The 21,437-nt window shown below is 53.4% G+C and overlaps 7 protein-coding genes across 7 annotated transcripts; 3 read left to right on the forward strand and 4 right to left on the reverse strand.

Annotated features, from left to right (window-relative positions):
- Nucleotides 1–106: 106 nt before the first annotated feature.
- Nucleotides 107–1,561, reverse strand: RHO25_006950 (uncharacterized protein; the record flags this gene model as incomplete). Its single annotated transcript, XM_065602858.1, has 6 exons — nucleotides 107–427; nucleotides 558–794; nucleotides 849–857; nucleotides 911–1,009; nucleotides 1,059–1,080; nucleotides 1,140–1,561. 6 exons carry the CDS (start codon nucleotides 1,559–1,561, stop codon nucleotides 107–109), a joined length of 1,110 nt encoding a protein of 369 aa, XP_065458930.1.
- Nucleotides 1,562–2,632: 1,071 nt separating this feature from the next.
- On the reverse strand, nucleotides 2,633–3,588 carry RHO25_006951 (uncharacterized protein; the record flags this gene model as incomplete). Its single annotated transcript, XM_065602859.1, has 3 exons — nucleotides 2,633–3,190; nucleotides 3,253–3,531; nucleotides 3,583–3,588. The coding sequence occupies 3 exons, from the start codon at nucleotides 3,586–3,588 to the stop codon at nucleotides 2,633–2,635; spliced, it is 843 nt and encodes a 280-aa protein (XP_065458931.1).
- Nucleotides 3,589–3,958: 370 nt separating this feature from the next.
- On the forward strand, nucleotides 3,959–6,022 carry RHO25_006952 (uncharacterized protein; the record flags this gene model as incomplete). The annotated part of the gene is made up of 1 exon (XM_023597744.2): nucleotides 3,959–6,022. The coding sequence occupies one exon, from the start codon at nucleotides 3,959–3,961 to the stop codon at nucleotides 6,020–6,022; it is 2,064 nt and encodes a 687-aa protein (XP_023452410.2).
- Nucleotides 6,023–6,327: 305 nt separating this feature from the next.
- On the reverse strand, nucleotides 6,328–6,894 carry RHO25_006953 (uncharacterized protein; the record flags this gene model as incomplete). Its single annotated transcript, XM_023597745.2, has 1 exon — nucleotides 6,328–6,894. One exon carries the CDS (start codon nucleotides 6,892–6,894, stop codon nucleotides 6,328–6,330), a length of 567 nt encoding a protein of 188 aa, XP_023452411.1.
- A 1,772-nt stretch (nucleotides 6,895–8,666) lies between these two features.
- Nucleotides 8,667–11,594, forward strand: RHO25_006954 (uncharacterized protein; the record flags this gene model as incomplete). Its single annotated transcript, XM_023597746.2, has 1 exon — nucleotides 8,667–11,594. The coding sequence occupies one exon, from the start codon at nucleotides 8,667–8,669 to the stop codon at nucleotides 11,592–11,594; it is 2,928 nt and encodes a 975-aa protein (XP_023452116.1).
- A 4,923-nt stretch (nucleotides 11,595–16,517) lies between these two features.
- On the forward strand, nucleotides 16,518–17,684 carry RHO25_006955 (uncharacterized protein; the record flags this gene model as incomplete). Its single annotated transcript, XM_065602860.1, has 4 exons — nucleotides 16,518–16,767; nucleotides 16,828–16,954; nucleotides 17,039–17,508; nucleotides 17,560–17,684. 4 exons carry the CDS (start codon nucleotides 16,518–16,520, stop codon nucleotides 17,682–17,684), a joined length of 972 nt encoding a protein of 323 aa, XP_065458932.1.
- Nucleotides 17,685–19,573: 1,889 nt separating this feature from the next.
- RHO25_006956 (uncharacterized protein) lies at nucleotides 19,574–21,367 on the reverse strand (the record flags this gene model as incomplete). Its single annotated transcript, XM_065602861.1, has 5 exons — nucleotides 19,574–20,244; nucleotides 20,384–20,393; nucleotides 20,534–20,710; nucleotides 20,794–21,275; nucleotides 21,334–21,367. 5 exons carry the CDS (start codon nucleotides 21,365–21,367, stop codon nucleotides 19,574–19,576), a joined length of 1,374 nt encoding a protein of 457 aa, XP_065458933.1.
- Between the last annotated feature and the right edge of the window lie 70 nt (nucleotides 21,368–21,437).

Genomic DNA, 21,437 nt, shown 5'->3' on the forward strand with positions numbered 1-21,437 from the left:
CAGCATATGAATCTGTCGTCGAACGAATATTTGAACAGTGCTTTTGCATTTGCGCAAATGGTCGCATCCTCGCAACATTGTCCTAAAACGATGTCCCCATTGCCTCTCAACGCGCGCAAGAACGGTTCACGCAACTGGCTGAATCTCTGGTGCCACTGACTCTTCCTGAACCAGGAGCGGCCACTTTGTTACCGCCTGCGGGAGTTGCGTAGAGGTTGCACGACTCAGCGTTGTTTGGGTTGTAGTCGAAGCGGAAGCAATCAACGTATTGGTCGCATTCTGAAGCGCATGCTTCGTAGCTGGCGCTCATGAAGGGAAAGGGGTCGACATCGGAGAGGGCCGTGTCGCATTCGATGGTATATGAACAGTCACAAGTGCGCGGGGGTGGGTCCAGTGACCCGTTTGTGCATGTTGGAGCTACGCCCGTCTACAGAGAAGTGTTAGCCCGTTCATACATACAATGGGCATCAGACGACGGCCACGGATGCACGACAATGAGCAGGGTAAAGTTCGACAGCGCGGAGCTTTCTAGCACAAGATAGTGACGAAACACTTACTGTAGTAGTAGTTGAGCTCGATGTGGAGGAAGTCTCACTAGTGGTGGACGTAGTCGTAGAAGTTTCGGTAGTTGTAGAGGTCTCGGTAGTTGTAGAGGTCTCGCTAGTGGTGGAGGTAGTCTCACTAGTCGAAGTCGTTGTCGAAGTAGTCGATGTGGTGGTGGTCGTGCTCGAAGACGGGGACGTTGTGGTGCTTGTATCAGTGGTGGTCGTATTCGAAGATGGGGACGTTGTAGTCTGCCTTGTGTTAGCCAAATGCCATTTGCCACAGATAAGCGCTGCGATCCGTACGGTACTCGTCTGGGTGCCGGTCAGTATTCGCCGTACGCCAAATGAAATGAAGAAATTCGTACCGTGGTATCCCTAGAAGTGGTAGTACCGATCGATGTAGTAGTAGTGCTGCTGGTAGTAGTTTCGCGTGACTCAGTGGTGCTGCGTGTTGTCTTCGTGGTCTGACTCCAATTAGTAAGACCGTCGCCCCAGGCTTGAAACAGTACTCACAGTAGCCTTTGTTGTGCATTTCCTGCGGAGATACAAGTCAGCACAACATCACATCGAAGGTTGTGTGCGCTCCAGACTCACGTAGTTGTCTTTGTTGTGGGATAAACGGTCCTGGTCACAGTTTTCTGTGGAACGAAGCAAGAGCATACCATCTTGGCAGTGCTGTTAGGGCCAGCCTTAACAGAAGAGAGAAGGCAGTCCTTCTTGCTGCCATAACACTTGGTTGGCTTGGGAGATGCGTAGTTGGCGGGCGTCTGTCGGTATGGTTCCGGCTCTGCAGTCCTCTTGTAGTAACGAGGCTTTGCGGTCACAGTGACTGTGGATGGGAACTTGCTTTTACAGTATGCTTTCGCGGGGCCATAAGACGACAGCTCTTGGTATTTGGCGTACTGGTTCGATTTGCACACATTCTGCTTATTGTAGTGAGGGTCAGCGATAGCGCTGCCGCTGACCCACTGAAGGGCTCCGAAGAGAAGAACGAAGGACGAAGTCAACCGAACCATGATAGTCCGATTTCGAAGCGATAAAAGTTGAAGTGAGCGAATGTAGCCTGTCGAGGATGGAGACGGAAGTCGACAGTGTGCGCATAGGAAATGAGACCAGAAGAAGCGCTACGCCTCGTGGTATGTACCGGCATAGTTTGGAGCTACTGAGACATGTGGCCTTTAGTTATAGATCAAAACGCTGTAAAGGTTAAATGAGATATCAGTACAGACTGCAGATTTGAGGAATCTCGCTCCAAATGAGCAGCGTACAGTGTGAGCTTTACAGCAGAGACAACTGGGACCATCTCATCAGCGACCTCTCCGAGGACTGTATACGCTCAAGATGATCATTCGGGCGGGCATCCATTTTGCCGAGGAATGATCAATCCCAGAAGAGCTGGCCGTGCTGCTCGAATAGAACGGCACGATCATGTGGCGTCCAGTCATAAATTTGAGTCGGCGTTTTCTAGCAAAGCATGTGCTCGATTCGGACGTGGCACATGTGAGGGGGAGGTGCATTCGTCTTTTTTCTCAATCTAGACCAAAGGGGGTTCTGGTCTGTGTTAGTGGCTGAACCTTATTTGCCGCCTCCATTAAGTTCCGTCTATTCTTTAAGGATTGTTGTTCGTGGTCTACATGACCCAAGAGTCACCAGGCCTTCGACTCTCCCCAGTATGCCATCCAATGCTCGTTCCTCATGCGGGACCACAGCCCGATTCAGCAAGACCTTCCCCCGAGGAGACCAAAGCGCGCTGCCAAAGTGCTAACCGTGGCTACCTCTGAATGCAACTACCTCTGAGTGCAACCGCAGGTCGCTAAGCCAATCAGGAAAGCTTTTCATGGATCGAGAGCCAATCTAGCCAGGCGCTTGTTGCACTCAGAGGTTGTTGCATTCAGAGGCATCCACGGTTATGGTAAGTTCGTATTCCATAGAGTCGCAGAGCATGGCGCATTCGATTACAGGTTCAGAAGCCAGACCTTGCAACGTGAGTTGTTTCAGTCGGTGACTGACGTCCATCAAGGATAGTGCTGCAGGAATTCTGGATGTATCTAAGAGTGCGCGCATCGTTCCATCTCATAATGCATCCCTCAGTGAGTGTCATCACGCTCGCTTGGGATACTCATCCAGCCATCTTCCCGTGTCCAGGTTGCCCAAAGGTCATCCAGATCAGTCTCCTCCGTCACACTCCAGATGCTCGGGCCCCACGGCGAACTGCGCATCGCACTCCATATCGGCGCAGTATACTTGAATACCTCGACACGTGAGACACGATTGATGCCAGTGAGCACATCCATCCACTCTTGCATTCCTTGATTGACATGCGTGCAATTTGGCCATACTGCAGCAACTGCGTCTCGCCACATCCCTATACACACAGAGATTGGAGTCGACTGCGGCAGTTGTTTGGCGAGGGCTTCAACAGTGTCTACCATGCGGTCCAATTCGTAGAGCAGAATGCAATGATTCTCAACGCAATCGGTTTCCTCGCCTACACAGCGATCTTTGTTGCAGCGATTGAGCATGACAATCTTGCAGCGCTGAGCAGCCTGAACATTCTTTATTCTGAACAAGAACGGGTATTCCCTGTGATACAGTGGCGTATCCGAAAGCACCAGCGTGGTCGGCTTGAGTGCGGCGATCGTTGACTGTATTCGTCTGCAATTTGTCGGCACGTACAGAGTAGGCTCGTAAGGGCTGCTTTCTCCACCTTGATTCCCATGTAATCGTCAATGTCCCATTGGAACTCCCTTTGGGGCTTCAGAGCTATATCGTCTGCGCAAACCAGGTCGTAGACAGCATCGCGGAGTTCACGTGGTAGATCCAGAAATTGGAAAACGTCGGTGTCACCGTCGCTGTGGCTTGGTGTTGTGCTCGTGGGCGCGTCGTTTCCGTTTGATGGTAATTCGGCCATGTCGTCAAAAGTGCCGAGGGAGGCTGTCTTGTTCGATGAGGGTGAAGTTGGGGGATCAGTGAGAGAAGTGTGCACCTGCTATTTATTCGATGCGAGAGAATGGTAGCACTTTCCATTCTCACTCACCTTCATGTCCCGATTGGAATCGCTCGGGAAGCTATATGCATGTTCGCTGAATGAGTGAGGGCGTTTGCTACTGACAGTTAGAAGTTGCGAATAACAGTTACCGCCGTGTTAATTCGTTCGTTCAGACACGATGCGATATTCTTGAATCTCCATTGATCTGTCTGTGTGTGCCGTTGGATGTGAAGCAAAAGCGTGACGCACGTGCCAAGGATCCAATTAAGCTTTGTGTCTTGCAAGGATGGCACAGACTTCCTCACACGACACCGCGATTTTCTTTAGGTCTCCGCTCTCCGCCTTTGCCTTCACCTTCACCGCCGACGGCCGATCTCGATCCTCCACCGCCGCTACCCTCCATGCCCACCGGAGACGCTTCAACATGGTCTCTCTTGCGGCTCCCGCCGGCGCTATGCCGCCGCCACCTACTCCGCTCGCCAAGCGCCCTACGATGGGTCTGAAACGCGACTCTTCTTACCTGGACACAGACGACGAGGCTGGCCTCTCACAAACAACGAAACGGCTCAAAGTCGAATTCAGCGACGATGTGGAGGTGAGGATCATTGGCGCAGACACGGAGAAGACCTTCGCATGGGTCAAGGAGAAAGTGCGCGCAGCAATTCATGGCCACCTCGCACCTGGTGACGCCCAAGACGATGCCGAATATGCGAAACTACTGGAACTGCTGGGGGAAGATGCGTACTCGGATGATGCCCCGACTTCTAATCTCCTCAAGAAGTACGTTCTGGCCATTGGCTCGCATGTGACAGTCCTCGGGCAATGCAGCAAGCTGGTCCTCGCTGTGCTTGACCTCTCGTGGCTCGGACGAGACGAGGAATTCGTGCGCATCTACGAAGAGTTCCTGCGCGTGCTCGCTACTACACATGGCAAATTCACGTTTCCCTTGATGGAGAGACTTGTTGCGAACTTCGAAAGGCTGCCAGCTTCGATGGGCAGACTGCCAGGAGACGATATCATTCACCGAGCGACAATGTTTGACCGACTGCATAGTGTCATCGAGACTATCATATCGCACGTCCCTCCAGCCAGTAGTGCACTACTGCGCACGCTACGACATCAGTTCCCCAACGACCTCTCTACTGCGAAAGGCTACCTCCAATACCAACGACATATGCTCCGATTGGCCGAGGCGACACCGGAGATCAAAAGCGAGATCATGTCCTTGATTATACAGCGCTTGGTCGATATAGATGTTCAGATCCAGCAAGATCTCGAGGATTTGGAGGACGAAGCGGAGGAGAGCTTACTCCAGCGCGACCCAAGACTGCCGGGCGGGGAGCAAGAGGATGATGAGGACAGCGACGACGAATCCGTGTCTGAATCGGAAATGACCACAACCGACGAGGAGATGAGGTTGAAAGAGCTTCGGTTGAAAGTCGCAAAGATGGATGGCACTCAGGATCTGCTGTTTGAGCACTACCAATCGGCCTTCACGCCCAATTCTAGCCCGCGGACCAATGAGGCATACCAGGAGCTACTGTCGCATTTCAACAACTTCATCATGCCACATCGATCGAGACACGCGCAGTTCCTTTTGTTTCACTTCTCGCAGTACTCGTCAGCATACTCGGAAGACTTCATCGACCGGTTCATCAGGCGCACTACCGCTCGAGATGTCGCAGCCCCGCTGCGCTTGCAGGCATGTGCTTATGTGGCAAGCTTCACCGCGCGTGCTTCGAATTTACCAACGCATTTGGTTCAGAGAGTCGTGAGCGAGCTTGGCTACGTTATGGACGAACTGCGATACATCTACGAACCGCATAGTCAAGGTCCGGACAGAAAGATGTATGGCATGTATTATGCTATCGCTCAAGCATTGCTTTACATCTTCTGCTTCCGCTGGCGTGACTTGATTGATCGCACCAAGCTGGGAGACATGACCGAGGAGGATATGATTGCCGAACAGCGAGATCTGCCGTGGATACCTGGTGTCAAGGAGACTTTCAACCGCAACATCACATCAATCCTCAACCCACTGAAGGTCTGCTCGCCAGCAATCGTGAGCGAATTCGCTAAGATCGCATGGCATTTGCGATTCCTGTACGTCTTCTCTTTGATTGAGCGTAATAAGCGCATTCGACTGGGTCAAGCACCTCAACTTTACAGTCTTACTGGAGGCATCGAAATTGGCCGAAGAGAAACTGCTTGGGATCGCAAGACTGGCGATTCGCATCATCAACTTGAAGCGTACTTTCCATTCGACCCATACCACCTTCCCCAAAGTAAGAGATGGATAGAAGGGGAGTTCAACGAATGGGAGCTTCCGCAAGGACTGAAGAATGACGAAGAAGACGAGGACGAAGCCAGCGATGAAGAGGAAGATCAGGCAGCTGAGGAGTATGAAAGTGACGACGATTCAATACCGGAAGAGAATTTTGCGGTGCCCCCGCTTTCCTCGCCAGGAGTTACATTGATTAGCGGATAAATTACGGACGACAGGACGAAAAAGTGCAGCGTTTTAGCGATGGAGTTTTGGTCCTGGACATATTTGCATAGCGTGGGGTTCAGGGATGACTGGACGCTTTGATGACAGCAGCGTCTTGACTTGAGCATCAGCGTAGCACTTTGAGATATAGCGAAATGAAAGACTCTGGCATACATGGCGACATGGGCTCATCATTCCAAACTGTCGTACATTTATCAAGTTCCGCAAACGCCCGCCATTTCCGATTTCCCGTGTGTACTGTGCTCCTCTCATAATCGTGACATTTCAATCTTGCTGTTCATCAATCACAAACCCAACGGATTTGCTCCGGATACCTTCTTGTTCACCTGCTGCGGTGCAGCACCACTCTTCTTCACAACCCCTCCTTTATTGTTCGCTCCTACGCCCGCCAGACCTAGCGGGTTCCCTGCAGTAGAGACCCTCTTCCCTCCAACTCCCACCTGATCTTTAATTTCATTCCCGTAGCCCGCAACACCTTGTCCCCATCCTCGCGTCGTGTTGGAAATACTGTTGTTGATGCCTTGGCCGATGGAATTGACTCCGTTGCCGACGCTGTTGATGTAGCCGCTTACGTAGTTGCCATAGCCGGCGACGTAGGACTGTACAGTGCGATTGATCCAGTTCTGTGCGCGGGGTTGCTGTTGGGCTTGGGAAGCGGGTGGATTCAGAGATGGGGTCGGTTTGAGGGCGTTTGGGCGAGGGGTGGGTTTCGAGGGGGCGGAGCGGGATCGGGGGGCTGGTTTGACTGCTGGTGGCGCTTTGTTGGCGGGATTTTTGTAAGTCGGGGCTTTGACTGGTGGCGATTTCTTGTTGTTGAGCGTTGTTGCCGGCTTCGCTCGTGGGTTGGACATCTTGGTGCTGTGAAATTGTGCGGAAGATTGTGGTGTCAGTAGAGAGGAAGTTCTCTTGACCTACGATTGCAATGCAGTGGTTCTTGCTGCTTCTATCGTCTGGGTATCATTACGATCCAGTGACCATTTCTGTGGTACGTTGGCCCATAATTCAGGTTTCACGCGAGAGCACATACGTCAAAGCGACAAGGATTCAAGGTGAAGTGTGGGAGCGAGAGATGACTGCCTAAGGCAATCACGCTAGCGCCAAAGGGTCCAGGGTCGCGACTTCCCCATGTGTGCCAGCGGGACGACATGTTATCGCTCACACCGTCTCTTTTTTCTGTATACGCCACACTCTTCGCTGTGGTGAGATTTGGGGTTCTTAATGTATTATTCGGCGTCTGGAGTGTATACGATCCTCTTCACAAGCATGACATCCACGAATTGAGCATCCGTTCACGAATCAAAACAAGAACTATCACGACGCTAAAGTGCATAGCGGCAAAACTTCACCTGCGCTTCACTTTGCATACCAAACGGTCGTGCTGTGCATAGCTGTCACGGACGATTCAGAGACGCTGTAATTGACTGAGGTGAGCTTTCGTATCGATGCCATATCGCATCATGGCTGTTCCGCCCTCTCTCTTCGCCTTGGTCGATCGACCGCGGCAACCACGATCAGGACGACCAGCATGGCCGATGGTCGATCACGGGCAGAAAGTGACTCGCCAGCACCAAAGCTGACACGCCCGACAGGAAGGTCTCGCGCAGCAACCGCGCTTGAGAGTAAGTGCTTTTCTCCCTTTTTGGTCTTTTCGTTCGATGGCGGCGGTGGCAAGCATCTCTGCGGAAAGGGTTGGGTCTACGGCAATCAGCGTGGTTTTATGTCAGGCTGCACTAGTAGCATGCTAGAGGATTGGATCGCATTCGGTCTCGAGGAATCGGTACACTCTGCCAGTCTGTGGACCATGGCTACAAGTAAAGACAAGGCGTCATGGTATTGCGGAACGACTCAAGAAGAGGCTATTCCATTTCCGGTCTCCATAGGCATGATTACAGCCACGGCACGAAGGGACAACCAGCGGCGCAGCGACGGCCTGCCTTCACACGGAGAAAACCACGAAACTGCGAGGCTCTCCAATGAGAAGATCGACACCAAGACATCGCGACAATGTACCAATTCGGACGACATCAACCACGCGAGCGGAAGCAGCTGCACGTGTACAATCTTTTTCCGACTTTCGATGGCATGTCCCGTATCGCTTCGAGAACTCACGACCGGACTGTGCACCAGCTGCAATGTACTTGCGGGCCTACATTTGCAAGTTGCAGCATGCTGTTCCACTGCGATTGCGCGCTGCTATTCTAGAGCTTCCTTTCGCAAGTGAGATGTCGAGTCGAGGCCGCTGTGATGAAAGACGTGCTCCAGGACGTCCGCACGTCAACATTCCTGCCAAGCTTTCGTCTGCAGAGGCATGCTGCAACGCATGGTGTCTGGTGGCGCAGTACTACTATCCAATGCTCAGGATCTCACGAGTCCCGCGAAAGAGGCTGGGAAGGGAAGGGAAGGAAAGACAGCTATTGCGGGAGCAGCCGCATGAGAGGAGGAAGCAGCGAACTGAAGCTGCGTTGAACCTTATTTGACTTGCTAACACTAACACCGACGTCCAGGAGTCACCAACTTCTTCGCACCATCTGAAGAGCGGCCAACAGTCGCACATCTTGGCCCGCGCACTGAGCACGACGCATTACGCGTGTCGTCTGGGCGCAAGCCTCGCGCGGATAGCATAATGGACGACTCACGCCTTGCGCCAGTCGGACGCAGCATCGCGGAGCAACATGATCGCGACAGAAGAGTTAAAGAAGCAAAGAGCATGACTCAGACGCTCTTGCGCCACGCCGAGCGACAAGGCACAACACCTCCGCCATATGAGTTTCTGGAGTTGATCGGAAAAGGAGCATTCGGTCGCGTCTTCAAATGCTTAGACAAGCAGACAAACAACCTTGTGGCGGTGAAGATAATCAGTATTGATGAGTCCGATTGGTCAAACTCCATGAATGGCGATCCTACACAGACCATTAGCGAATTCAAGAAGGAGGTCAGCACTCTGCGGCAGTTGAAGGACAACAATGCTAAGAACGTCAATGTCATTCACGATGCTTTCGACTGGCACTCACAACTCTGGATAGTATCCGATTACTGTACTGGTGGCAGTGTGCGAACGCTGATGCGGCCCTTTGAGAAGAATGGCAAGCCCATTGGTCTGCCCGAACATTACATCATCCCCATTGCTCGGGAGCTTGCTATTGGCATCAAGTCAATGCACGAGCTGCAAATCATACATCGCGATATCAAGTGCGCAAACGTCTATATTACTGAGACCGGAGATATCCAGCTCGGAGATTTTGGCATCGTAGGAGTCATCGATCACGACAATCAGAAACGCAGGACGGTGATAGGAACGCCGCACTGGATGCCCCATGAGTTGGTCGGACGTTTGGAACATGGGAGTATAGATGAGAACGAGGAGGGCTATGGCGCCGAGATCGATGTCTGGTCTTACGGCGTCACGATTTATGAGATGGCTACTGGTTCACCACCTTACGCTACCACCGCACTTCACTTTCTGCCTGAAATGATCAAGAAAGCACCTCCACGCCTCGAAGGGGATGACTACTCGCCAGAGCTGCGTGACTTCGTTGCATTCTGCCTGAACACGGACAAGGAGGCTCGTCCGAGCGCAGCGGCATTGCTGAATCATCCGTACATCAGAGATACCAGCAGGATCTATCCTACGCGCAATCTAGTCAGACTGATCGAGAGATTCAAGATCTGGGAGCATGGTGGAGGCTCCCGTGCTTCCTTGTGGATGGGGGCTCCGTCTGACTCTCATGCTTCTCGTCGCGGTGACGATGGCCAGGAAGAGGAAGAGGATGATCTTGAGGACTGGAACTTCAGCACCTCTGAAAACTTCGATCAAGAATTAGGACGACGTCTCAGTCAATTGCCGCCTGGAGCCATGTTTGATGATTGGAACTTTGACACTCCGACCGGTTCGAGTCTACCGCCTTTGCAGACTAAGAACCTCACAGTGGCCGAGCGCATCAAGCAAGAGCACATTGAGAAAGCGGCAAATCGTGGCGAGAGATTGCTCAATAAAGTCTTTGACACGAATGATCCCGAGGGCTACCAGCTCGAGAAGCCTCCCGAGGAGCCGATGCCCCCCATGCCGCCTCCATCCGACCTGCCATTACGAGCGTATGAACAGAGTACCAACAGCAGAGAGAGTGTTCTAGTGATGGTGGACCTAGACGAAGCTGTGACACCAGGCACCACATCTCTGGATCTGCGGATGGCGGCTATCAATGAGGACACCATCAGGCCTGCAGCTCGAAAGCTGCGGCATGATGACGATGATGAAGAAGACAGATACCAGTACGGTCAGCACGACGATGACGAGCGGCGCAAAACCATGGAGTGGAACTTTGCGACCGCTATGCCACGCAAACAACGTGATACGAGGGACTGGAAGTTCGAAACAGCCGAGCCTATTCATCCAGCCATGCGCGCGCAGACCACAAAGGCAAGACCAGAGACCATGGCGTGGTCGTTTGCGAATGCAGGACCGGCAGCTGTCGATGATGGCGAGGACATCGTCACAGCTAGTAGCGACAGCGCACTGGAGCCAGGCTTTCGTCCGCAGCTGATGCACTCGGCGACCGAGCCGCTGGGCCATATGAGAGGACTCTCGAGCGGCTTTGAATTCGGCCCAGACAGAGACTCGGTCACATCATTGATCGATCTTGACGCAGGCTTGGCAGAGCGAGTGCGTGTAGGCAATGAGATCAATCGGCCAGGCACTGCGAGCTCGCACATGACAGATGCCACTTCTGGGAATCCATTCGATCTGGAGGAAGATGGCGCTCAAAAGGACGCCGACCGAAGCCGATTCTCATACCACAAGCCATACTCTTCGGAAGGCGGCGGCATCAAGAGACTAAGCCACAAGACAATGCCGATGCACGCCCGCGGTGCCAGTCTATCCAGTACTGAGCCCGACCTGGAACCCACGCTGGAGCCCGCGTTGGCCACAGCAGGCACGTACGAAAGTCCCGCCGCCGCAGCAAATCCGCATCATCTCAGCTTCAGTACACTCGAGCAAGGACTCGGTCTAACACCCGTAGAAAGCGACGACAACCAATGGCCCAGCTTCGGTAGCTATGAGACATTAGAAAGCAGCCCGCAATACATCCCCACACCCAACGAGGATCGGAACCTCCCACGCCTTGGCGACAGTCTCATGATCGACCACAGACTACGCACACACGCCGCCAGCATGTCCTCGCGCTCTCGCGAACCCAGCAACGAACCACCGGGACCCGAAATCGATTTTCCCAATCTTCAACCACCTCATCCGGACGCTTTGTCTGAATTGGTGGACGATTCGTTGCTTGAGAATGAATTGGGGCGGTTATTGAATGATTGCTCGTGGGCTTTGACGAGTGTTTCCAAGGCTTTGCATCAGCATGCTAGTATTGAAGCTGATGTTGATGATGAGATTAGTTCGGAAATTGATAGTGGGTTTAACAGTAGTCAGCAGCAGGATACGGAGGATGAAGAGCATGATTTTTTGACGGCGAGGAGGAGGCCGAGGAGGGAGGAGCAACAGACGAGGGTTTCGCCGCATTTGCCTAGTTCGGGGAGTTTTCAGCAGTGAGTTGGTGGGTTGGAAGTGTGTCTTTGTGGAAAAGAGCGATGCATTGGTGGGATAGGGTATGGTAGCGGCATGGGTTGCCTCAGAAGTCGAAAACGATTGTGATGATTGAGGCATGAAAATCAACGTCCAAGTCAGCGAACAACATCATACTTCCAACTCGGGTTGTCGTCTCAGAGCTCTATACGGAATTGTGATGATACTTTCAAAGCTTTCGCTTGTTTGTGGTGCGTACGGTCCACTTAACTTCACGAATGGGCAGACCATCACGATGGAAGACGATGAAGCCTTCTTGAATCTTGACCCGAACAAATGCACTCACCTTCAACTCTCAGCAGTCACTCTTCGCCTCGCCTCTCCGATCACATCTACTCTCCGAATCTCGAGCGAGCGCTTAGAGGATCGTACATGGGTGTCATACCGTACGCACGGAAAACCAGAGGCGCGACTTCGGGTCACGTCGGCGGAGGACCAGGATGCAATGCCTTTCGCGAAAGCCCTGCCAAGACTTTCCGCGTGGCAGATGTGATGAATGTTCTTGTTCGAAATTCGAATGTGATGTCCAGCTTGGACTTTTTTTTTACGCTTTCGTGTGACGGGTAGGGTTGTTTTCCAAATCATTCGGGTTCGTTTCTTGCCGTGTAGGACCGGTATTCCGGTATTGGTCCCAATGAGGATGTAGTCACTGTGCAGTGGCCAGAACATTTGCTGCTGAGGCATGACAAGGTGTCTGCGGAGGTGATGTTCTTGTCGTGGTTTGCCACATGAGATGTTGTTGTTCCATGAGTCGTGGACCGAGGTTGTGAACATAAGCCTAGAATTGTTCATCTTTGAATGTGTGGACAATTCAATGTTTGCCACAGAGCTGTGATTCATGAGTAGTAGTTACCGGCTAACGCCGAATGTGTGTGTGGTGCCAGTCAGTTACGCACATTGATGCCTGAGCCCATCTCTGAATGCTCCAGAATGGACGCAGCACCAAAGGAAAAGGAAGTGGATACATGCTGTGTCTGGAGTCATGTGCTGCAGCTTGAATTCACAAACGCGTGGCGAGGGAACCCAACCTCGCGGAAACAACTCCAATACCGTGATTTGAATTCTTCCAACACTGTTTGGAACATCAATTGACTTGCAAAGAGGACAGGTGCTCCATGTCGAGAGGGAAGTTCGGAGGCGTTCCCGGCGGGTAAACGTGCAGATACGTATCATGACCCCAAAAGATTCCAGCAACCTAGAGAGGGTCTTGCACAGGATTACCCGCCGTTGATCAACTCCTCTTCAACATCTCGGCTTCTGAATTGTAGGGTCCCGGCATTGCGATATTGCGGTGTGCCAGTGGCAGTTTTCAAACGTCGAGTCCTGGTAGTGTTTGCAGCTCAAAGCTGGCTCAATTCAAAGCGATGAGGTCTCATTGACAATCGGCGTCGGGAAGGTGATCGCGCAGACTAAGTCATCGGTGGTTTTCGGCGCATACCGAGCCACGGACACAATCGGCCTATGAGCAGGTGTTCCGGGTACGTATCTGACGTCCGGTCCAGGAGATTAGGCGTTTCTGACAGCAGGATTCTGCGGAGTGCAGCGTTTGACTCTCGAACGCCATAGCTGTGCCTTACCTTGGGTCGCACAAATGCCTATGGTTACACGGGATCCGTAAGTGTGTAGTCGTATGCTATTGTTAGCTGAATTCGGCCACTATGGTGAGTAGCCATGTCGCTTCATTTTACTCAATGCTGCTACGCCCATTCTCCTCAATGCGGTCAGATGACCGCATCTGCTCTGACGGAGGAAGTGATGAGATCAGTGTTCATTTCGCTAGCACGTGGTCCGAACAAGGCCGCGCAAGATGTCTTCGGCAACGCATTGATCCATGAGGCTCTTGATGTGAGAACGATCCATGCATAAGTCTGATAGAGCAATGATGTTCTTCGCCTTGTGCTTGAGGGCACGTGACGTGTCGCACCATCAGAGGCCAGTGAACCTAACAGCCGCGGTGGATGTGTTTAGAGCCCCTGATCTCCGCAGGATGGCGAACCGTCCACACAAGGGCCTGCTTCAGAATGGTGGCGTCGTGGATTTGTGCGCCGTTCTGGCAGTTGTTTTGCTCGAGGTCCATGCGCGGATATTTTGGTGCTGTTGGCGACACTTTGACCAAGCCACCTCCCACAGTTTGCTGCAGGTGACAATTCGTCGACCACTGAGGGTGACGGCTACGATCGTCGATCGAGTACAGCACATCTGCGAGGAAGGCCATCCGTTATACCATCCTCTGGTGTCGAGAAATGCTGGACCGCTGTTCAGTGGTCTCGAAGCGCAATGCGTGAAGCGGCCATCCGGGTGCTTGACACTCGATGGTGCAGTGCACATCGCGAGCACGTGTTGTTGATCGGTTCTGGAAGAGGTGGCAGCCATCCCACGTCGGGCAACGATATGACGACGTTCGCTCGCCAGCAGTCAGGATTGAGGCAGTGCCCCAGGCCACCCGAGTCAAGCATTCGCGATTGTGTCGAACGCCAAACCCGATAAAGCGCACAAGGTTTCCGGGAGAGCTTCGTGAGAGCCGTCGCTCGGCTGGCGTGCATGCACGGGCCACGAATCCCATCATTTCATCTGCAGGCACCGTCAGCAGCGAGCCGAAACAACAGCGCAAGAGCCGCGGTGGGGAGCGCAGCGCAGCGGAGCGGAGGACGCGTCCAGTGGCGTCGCAGTACAGTCCGCTGCTGGCCGTGCACCTGCTGCCGGTGCTGGTCGACAGGCTGGCAAACGCGCATTTGTGGCCGTCAAGCGAGTTCGCCAACGCACGAATTGGTGGAGAGAGGAACAGTAAGCGTTGGGAGCCAGAGATGCAGCGTCGCATCAGGCAGTCACAGCGCCAATCTCTTTTGTGCGATTAAGGTTCAGACTACTTCTAAGCATAACGTCGTGGCTGACCCAACTCAGAGTGGTCGCTCTGGGGAGTGGTCTTGGCCATCGGATAGGCAATGCCGAAGGAATCGAGCTTAAGTCGGTGGCGGATGCCTCTGGCACACTTTGCTGAAGCCAGCAGCGCCGCGATAGGTGCTTGGTGAAGCCATAGTGAAGGTGGCGCGCTAGGCCGAGCGACAGTTTGGGAAGGTCGAAAGACGAGAAAGACCGAGGCGAGGGAGCAGCAGGCGGAGATGGTGGATGGATGCCTCGTTGTTGCGGTCACTCGTGCCTGTGCAATTGGCGAGCAAGCACGAACGCACGCTGCATGCACGAGTAGGAAGTGTGCTGGTGAGTGCAAGTGTAAATGGTCCGTGGAAGCGATTGGAGGAGATTTCGCTAGCGGCGTCGACTTTCAACCTGGGCCGAGCGCACCCAAAGGCTCCACCGCGCACCGGTACTGCTGCTGCTGTGTGTGTGCGCGGAAGGGGAGCAAGCGGAGTCACAACCGACCACTCCGACGACAAGGCGCGACAAGATTGCAGCCGTTGCGGCAAAACAGCAGGGCAGGGCAGGGCGGTGGCAGTGGTGTCGCTCGTTCGGCTGTGGTCGACACCGTTGTGCGCTATCATTTGCAGCGCGCGAAATGAACATGCAAGACATCACCCGGTGGGAGAAAGAATACAGAGAGTCTGATGGGGGCCGAGCTTGGAAGACGTCGTCGTGCGTGACGGTGTGAGCATACCAGACAGCAAGCAGCACGATAGTGATGAGGGGGCGCCATTCAAGCCAGCAGGAATATTCCCGGCGGCGCTGCTTAATTATTGCGTACAGCAGCAGCAACAGCAGCAGGAGGAGGAGATCTGGTGGCTCGGGTGTGAGCAAGCCGTCGCTATTGGCGCCTCTTGCACACGCTAGCTGGCGTAGTTCGGGTCAAGCGATGAGATGGCGTGGAGGGGAATGCAGTGGTGCTGGTGCTGGCTATGCTCGCATCGCGCCTCCCTCGTCCAGTATCATCATCACGAGCAGGAGGTCATCATCTACGGCCTCGTACAACGCATCTGGAGTGGTTCGTGTCCTGAATCGTAGCGCACAGGCGGGCCAGCATAGACCAGCATCGACCAGGGAGAACACAGCACGGGCGGAGATGCGCATCGCATCCCTGCACTCATGACGAAGACCCTCTGCGCTAAGCTCAGCCGCTAGACAGGGATGGCGTCGATGTGCCCAGAGATGCCGACGGGCTTCAGCACTTCCCCCACCCACACTACTCACCACAATCTTGTTGCGTGCGTCGCAGCAGGGTCACTGCTCGAGGCAGGGGACCTTTGCGCCGGGTGGCTTGCTCCTCCACTGATATCATCCGTGTGAAAGGGAGCCGCTACGCTGGCCAACGTCGCTACATAACCACTGCGACACCTCGCATCGCCCTCTTCGTCCATGATCAGCATCCCTCAGCTCCACTAAACATCACTGCCATACAAGCTCACACCTTACGCTACTTCGGGCTGCAAGAAACCACGCCTCCCTGGCAAAGATCAACACGACACTGCGCGCCCATCATTGCCCGACGCAGTCCTCGACCCTCATCATCGCGCCTGGCCGAAAGCGCGCCTGCATTGCCCTGCTGCACTCTGCCACAACTCGACCCTTCTGAAACACCTCCCGTCAACGACAACGGGCCAAGGACCGGCGCTCTAGTTGCATAGGGGTCCCACCGCTTCCCATTGACGGACTGCCTTTTGGACGTGCCTCCCCAAGTACCACTCGGTCCTCACCGATCGGCGCTCTTATTTACCTTGAGCATTCGGCTACTCGACCACACACTTTCGGCCACTCCCAGCCTCGAGGAACGCAGCACTTAAGCACGCTGATCCCGCACATCCTCCGTGACCGATCGCCTCTCCACGTTTCTGAAGCTCGTCTTACACAAGTTGATCGCTGCACACGCTAATACCGGTGTTTCAACGTCGACAACTTCACTCCTCTTGTATCACTACGCCATCACCACTGCACATCATCAGCATGGCTATGGCCGTTGATTCTCGCCAGCAACACCCATTCAGCAGCATGGGTTACGACAACATGAGGTATCCTCCTCAGGCGGCGCCGCAGTTCACGAATCCCTGGGTGTCTGCGCCGGCTTCCAATCAGAGTCACCTGTACGCGACGTCGATGCCTCAGACTACTGTCGGCGGAGACTCGCGATATGACCAGACACCCTCGGTTTCAGCTGCCTACGCCGGAGGCCTCACTGCTGGCCCCATTGCACAAGGTATTCACCCCCAGTTGGACCCGGAGCTCTTCCAGGAGACAAGCTTACCAGTCGCCGAAGATATGAGCGCTCCCAGGCCGTATGGTGCACCGTACACGTCTGCTCCCAACCCGCAATCCACATATGCGCCTACATCAGCGCCCCAGTACGCAACCGCGTATGGATACGACAGGCGCTCGTCGCACCCGTCAGTAGCTTCCAGCATCTTTCTCGGAGAGCCGATCGAGGCCCAGAGATATCGCCAAAGTTCGTTAATTGACTTCAACACCAGACTGAACCACGCTTCCGAAGCAGAGCGACAAAGCTTCAGTGATGCCCTTGACGCAAGCCGCGGCATGGTTGCCATGAGCCAGTCAGATATCACTCCACGAAATATCTACGGATCTACCAGCAACAGCCGCTCGTCGACAGACTCGTATGGGTTCCCATCTGGGCACTCATCGCACTCTTCGATCTCTTCCGCCAGCACGTATCCAACCTACTACAACAGCTCTGTGAGCGAAGCATCCGTTGGCGATTACAGCTCCGCTAGCGAATCCGTCGATCTCTCGCACTCGCGAACTCTTCCCCGACCACAAGGGCTGTCAGGCATGCCACCTGCGCCGCAATCCATGATGGGTCAATTCAGCTCCAAGGTGTCTTCCAGCTCGCAGAAGAAGCACAAGTGCAAGATTTGCGACAAGCGATTCACACGACCAAGCTCTCTTCAAACACATATGTACAGCCACACAGGCGAGAAGCGTAAGCAGATCCAGGTGCCTTTTTCATGCACTCTTGACTAACTCCTCTCAGCGTTTGCATGCGACGTCGAAGGATGTGGACGTCACTTCTCCGTCGTCTCCAACTTGAGGAGACATCGCAAGGTCCACAAGGGTGAGGGCCAAGAACACAATTCGCCAGACGAAGACGAAGAATAGACGACAAACGAACAGCTGTACAGAACCGCGACAGATGGCGACGAAACGGACACAGGCGCACACATTGATACTGGATTTTTAATTTTCGACGATTCACTCGCTTTTTCAAACCTTGATACCCCAAGCTTCGGCGCGCGCGATCTGACGAGGAACATATTTTAACCCTCGAATTTTGGCAAGGCGTTTGGGCGTGCGAGTTCAACTTGTTTTTTGTAATGCTGCCAGGGAAGAATGGCATGCACGATGGACATATTGTTTTGGGAAAGGCTACCTGTATGAGTAGACCTTGGCGACGACAGAAAGTGGCCGACCGTGGGATAGAGGGAATTGTGCCATTGTGTGCACATATGATGACTTGAACTACAGGGAATTTACCCAGAGACGAAGAGAGAGAAGGGGGCAAAAACGGTCCAAAGCTGCGGTCTTCAGAACAGTCGCTATCAGCGCGCGGAAAAACTCGCCATGTACATTACACTATTCGGCAGAGTAGAAGGGGCTGTACCAACAACACGCATTGTTCACACTTGCACTTGCACATGTTCATCTCATTTCTTTTCCTGTTCGTGCTCACATATCCTGGGAAGCTCAACAAACGGATCGTCTGTCGTTTTCCCTTTTCGTCCAAGCAAGCTGTGATCACGCCTACGCTTCTCTCGAAATTCGTTCCCGCCGAGGCTATTACAGCACAGTAAGCGCGCCGGCGTCGCAGGATGTGGGAGGAGAGTATGCTTTTCGCGCTAGGTGACGCCTCTGCCGGTGGTGATGGGCAAGCCACTGAGAAGCCTGAGAAGCCTTCCGATGGGATAGAGGCAGAGCTACGCACATAAGCGTAAGAGGCGTTGCAGATCTCCTTTTTGCCCTGCAGAGGAAGCGAGGCTGAGGTGTCCAATGATGGGAGCGGAGAGGGAGGAAGTGGAGAAGAAAGGCGATGTAACATCACTTTTCCTAATGGAGATGTTCCAGCTCTGCTGATGCGAGTGCGAAAGCTGCTGCTGCGCGCTGCGCTTCTTGTTCGAGGTCAAGCATGAGTCGGGTGGATGCGTACGGCGGTGTGAAAGGCTTTGGTGTGCTGCTTGACTACTGCGATCACCGTCCGTTCGTTCGTTCGTTCGGCGCTGAGCGATATTCTCACTCTCCATCGTGCATGCACTACGCTCTACGCACCAAGTAAACACCCATGCACCGCAGCACACGGACATGACCGCCGCCGTCATGATGGCGAGACGCGTGCCACCAAACTGCCCACTTCCCACGTGAAGAAGGGCACGCACCGACATGGCTGCTGCGTGGTGCGTGCTACAGAGAGGCTCTTCTGCTGCTGCTGCTGCTTGACGACATTTCTCATTTTCGTGATACTGTGGGCGACGTCATGCGGCATGGGTCACGATGCAGGCGTGCGCTGTCGAGGGCAACCAACGAACATGGACATGGACATGGGCCTCTCGTGTTCCTGTCTGTCCAAGCAATCGCCCAGATATGGACCCTGAAGTGTAGTGTATGAGATACTGTGGAGGAAGTGACGATGTGGAAGGGACAAAGTCTGGATTTCGTGGCATGGGTACCTGCCATAACGCACAGCACACATCCTCAGGCAGTCACGCGCCACCCATCGAATTCTCTTTCCGCCATGCGAATTATTAGCTCCTGCGCTACACAACTACAACATCCATCAAAAGCATTGCGACATGTCGCGTCTTGGCAAATATTGAATATTGATACCGTGCGAACGCACACCAGTATTCGGAATTCCAGCCTTCCGCCGCCGCCACCACCATCAGCACTCTGCCACGGCACTTTCGCAAACGCCCATTCGAGACCGGCAAAACCGCATTGTACGAAACGAAGTACCAGGTCCAGAATGCCAATGCAAACGCCACACCACAGCAGATTCACTCAGCATCATCCAAGACATCGGCCTTGCGCTTCTTCAACACTGCCCCTCCATTGACACCCATACCATTACTGCAGGCCGAGACCTTGTTAACAACCCCATTCCACTCCTTTAGCTTCTTTCCCGCACTGGCAGGATCGTAGAGTTGAGCGCCAGCCCCAGCCTGCCGAACCGCACCCGCAGACCCTGTGCCAACTTCACACACTCCATCAGCAGCAGGACCGTCCGCAGTCGTACTCCTCAATTCAGGAAACGGCGTCAAAATTCTATCAATATCCCCCCACCACGTCGGAAACTTCTGATACCACTCCACACATTGCGCAAGCCCTTCTTCAAACGAAACTCTCTGCTTCCAACCCAATTTCGCCAATTTATCCCCATTCACTGCATACCGACAATCATTGAACGGTCGATCTCGAGTGTATTGGATATGTTTCTCGAAATCTTCTATTCCGAAAGCTTTGCACAATTTCTTTGCGAGTTCGAGGTTTTCGATTTCGTCTTTGGAATCGACGTTGTAGATCTCACCCATTGTTCCTTTGTGCAGGATTGTGTCGAAGGCATCGGCTGCGTCTCCTGCGTAGAGGTACCGTCGCGAATTGTCTCCTTTGCCGTGGATGAAGAGGGGTTTGTTTCGTTGGAGGAGATTGATGAATTTGGGGATGATTTCTGTGGGAGAGGCGGGAGGGTACAAGGTTAGTCTTTGCTTTGCTTGCTTTGGATGTGAAACACAGCACGAGGGGACGGCAAGGTAAGATTCAACCAGGATTCTTGCGACTTTTAGAGTTTGGAGGGCTTGCTTACGCACTTTCTGGAAACTGGCAAGGACTCATTGTCAGCATTTCCTTGTCACTCGGATCCCTTCTGGTCGGATTGGATTGCGAGGGAACAACGAAAGGGCGAAACCCAATCGTTTCGTTTCAAAAGAAGAAGATGATGCACCAGAAGGAGCACTTACTTGATGTGGACCGTAAACATTGTTCAGCCTTATCATGACGACCGGCAACGCGAAGCTCTTCACATAAGCTCGCACCATCATCTCGGCACAGGCTTTACTTGCTGAGTAAGGGTTCGTTGGATGAAGAGGGCTTTCTTCGTGCAATTCTGCTTCGCCTTTGGGGACTTCGCCGTAGACCTGCATCAAGATGTAAGTACCTCGCTCCTCCATCTCCATCCCATTCTTCTTTTCTTTGATACTTTGGAGTGGTCTGAACTCACCTCATCAGTACTAATATGATAAAACCTCCTCACACTTTCCGTAACTTTGGCACTCTCCAACAAAACATGCGTCCCCATGACATTGTTATGCGTGAAAGTAAACGAATTCCCAAAAGATAAGTCTACATGAGACTGTGCGGCCAAATGGAAAATCGTATCGATTTTGTAGGTCTGGAGACATTTGAGGACGTCGCTTTGGGACATTATGTCGCCGTGGTAGAAGCGGAAGTTGGGGAAGGAATCGAGGAGGCGGGAGTTGTTGAGGGAACTGCAGTAGTCGAGTTTGTCGAAGGAGATTATGTTGTATGATGAAGGGTATTTTGTTACGAGGTGGCGGATGAGGTAGGAGGCGATGAAGCCTTCGCCGCCGGTTACGAGGATGTTGTGGACGTCGGGGAGTGGTTCGAAGGAGGTTTGGCCGGTTAGGATGGGGGCGTCGCGCCAGCAGCCATCGTCGATGAAGAAGCGGGATTCGAGACTGCCTGGATATGAAGTTGTCAGTACGGTAAGTGTGATTGGGACGACGAGCTTCTGCCATACCGCCGCTTTGGAAGCCTGCTCCTGCTGCTTCCATTGTGTTGGAGATTTTGAACAATGATTAAACGACTCAATTGGCAAAGCAATGCGTGAACGTGAAGTAACGG

The sequence above is a fragment of the Cercospora beticola genome, chromosome 4, assembly GCF_033473495.1.
Source record: "Cercospora beticola chromosome 4, complete sequence".
NCBI classification, from domain to species: Eukaryota; Fungi; Ascomycota; class Dothideomycetes; order Mycosphaerellales; family Mycosphaerellaceae; genus Cercospora; species Cercospora beticola.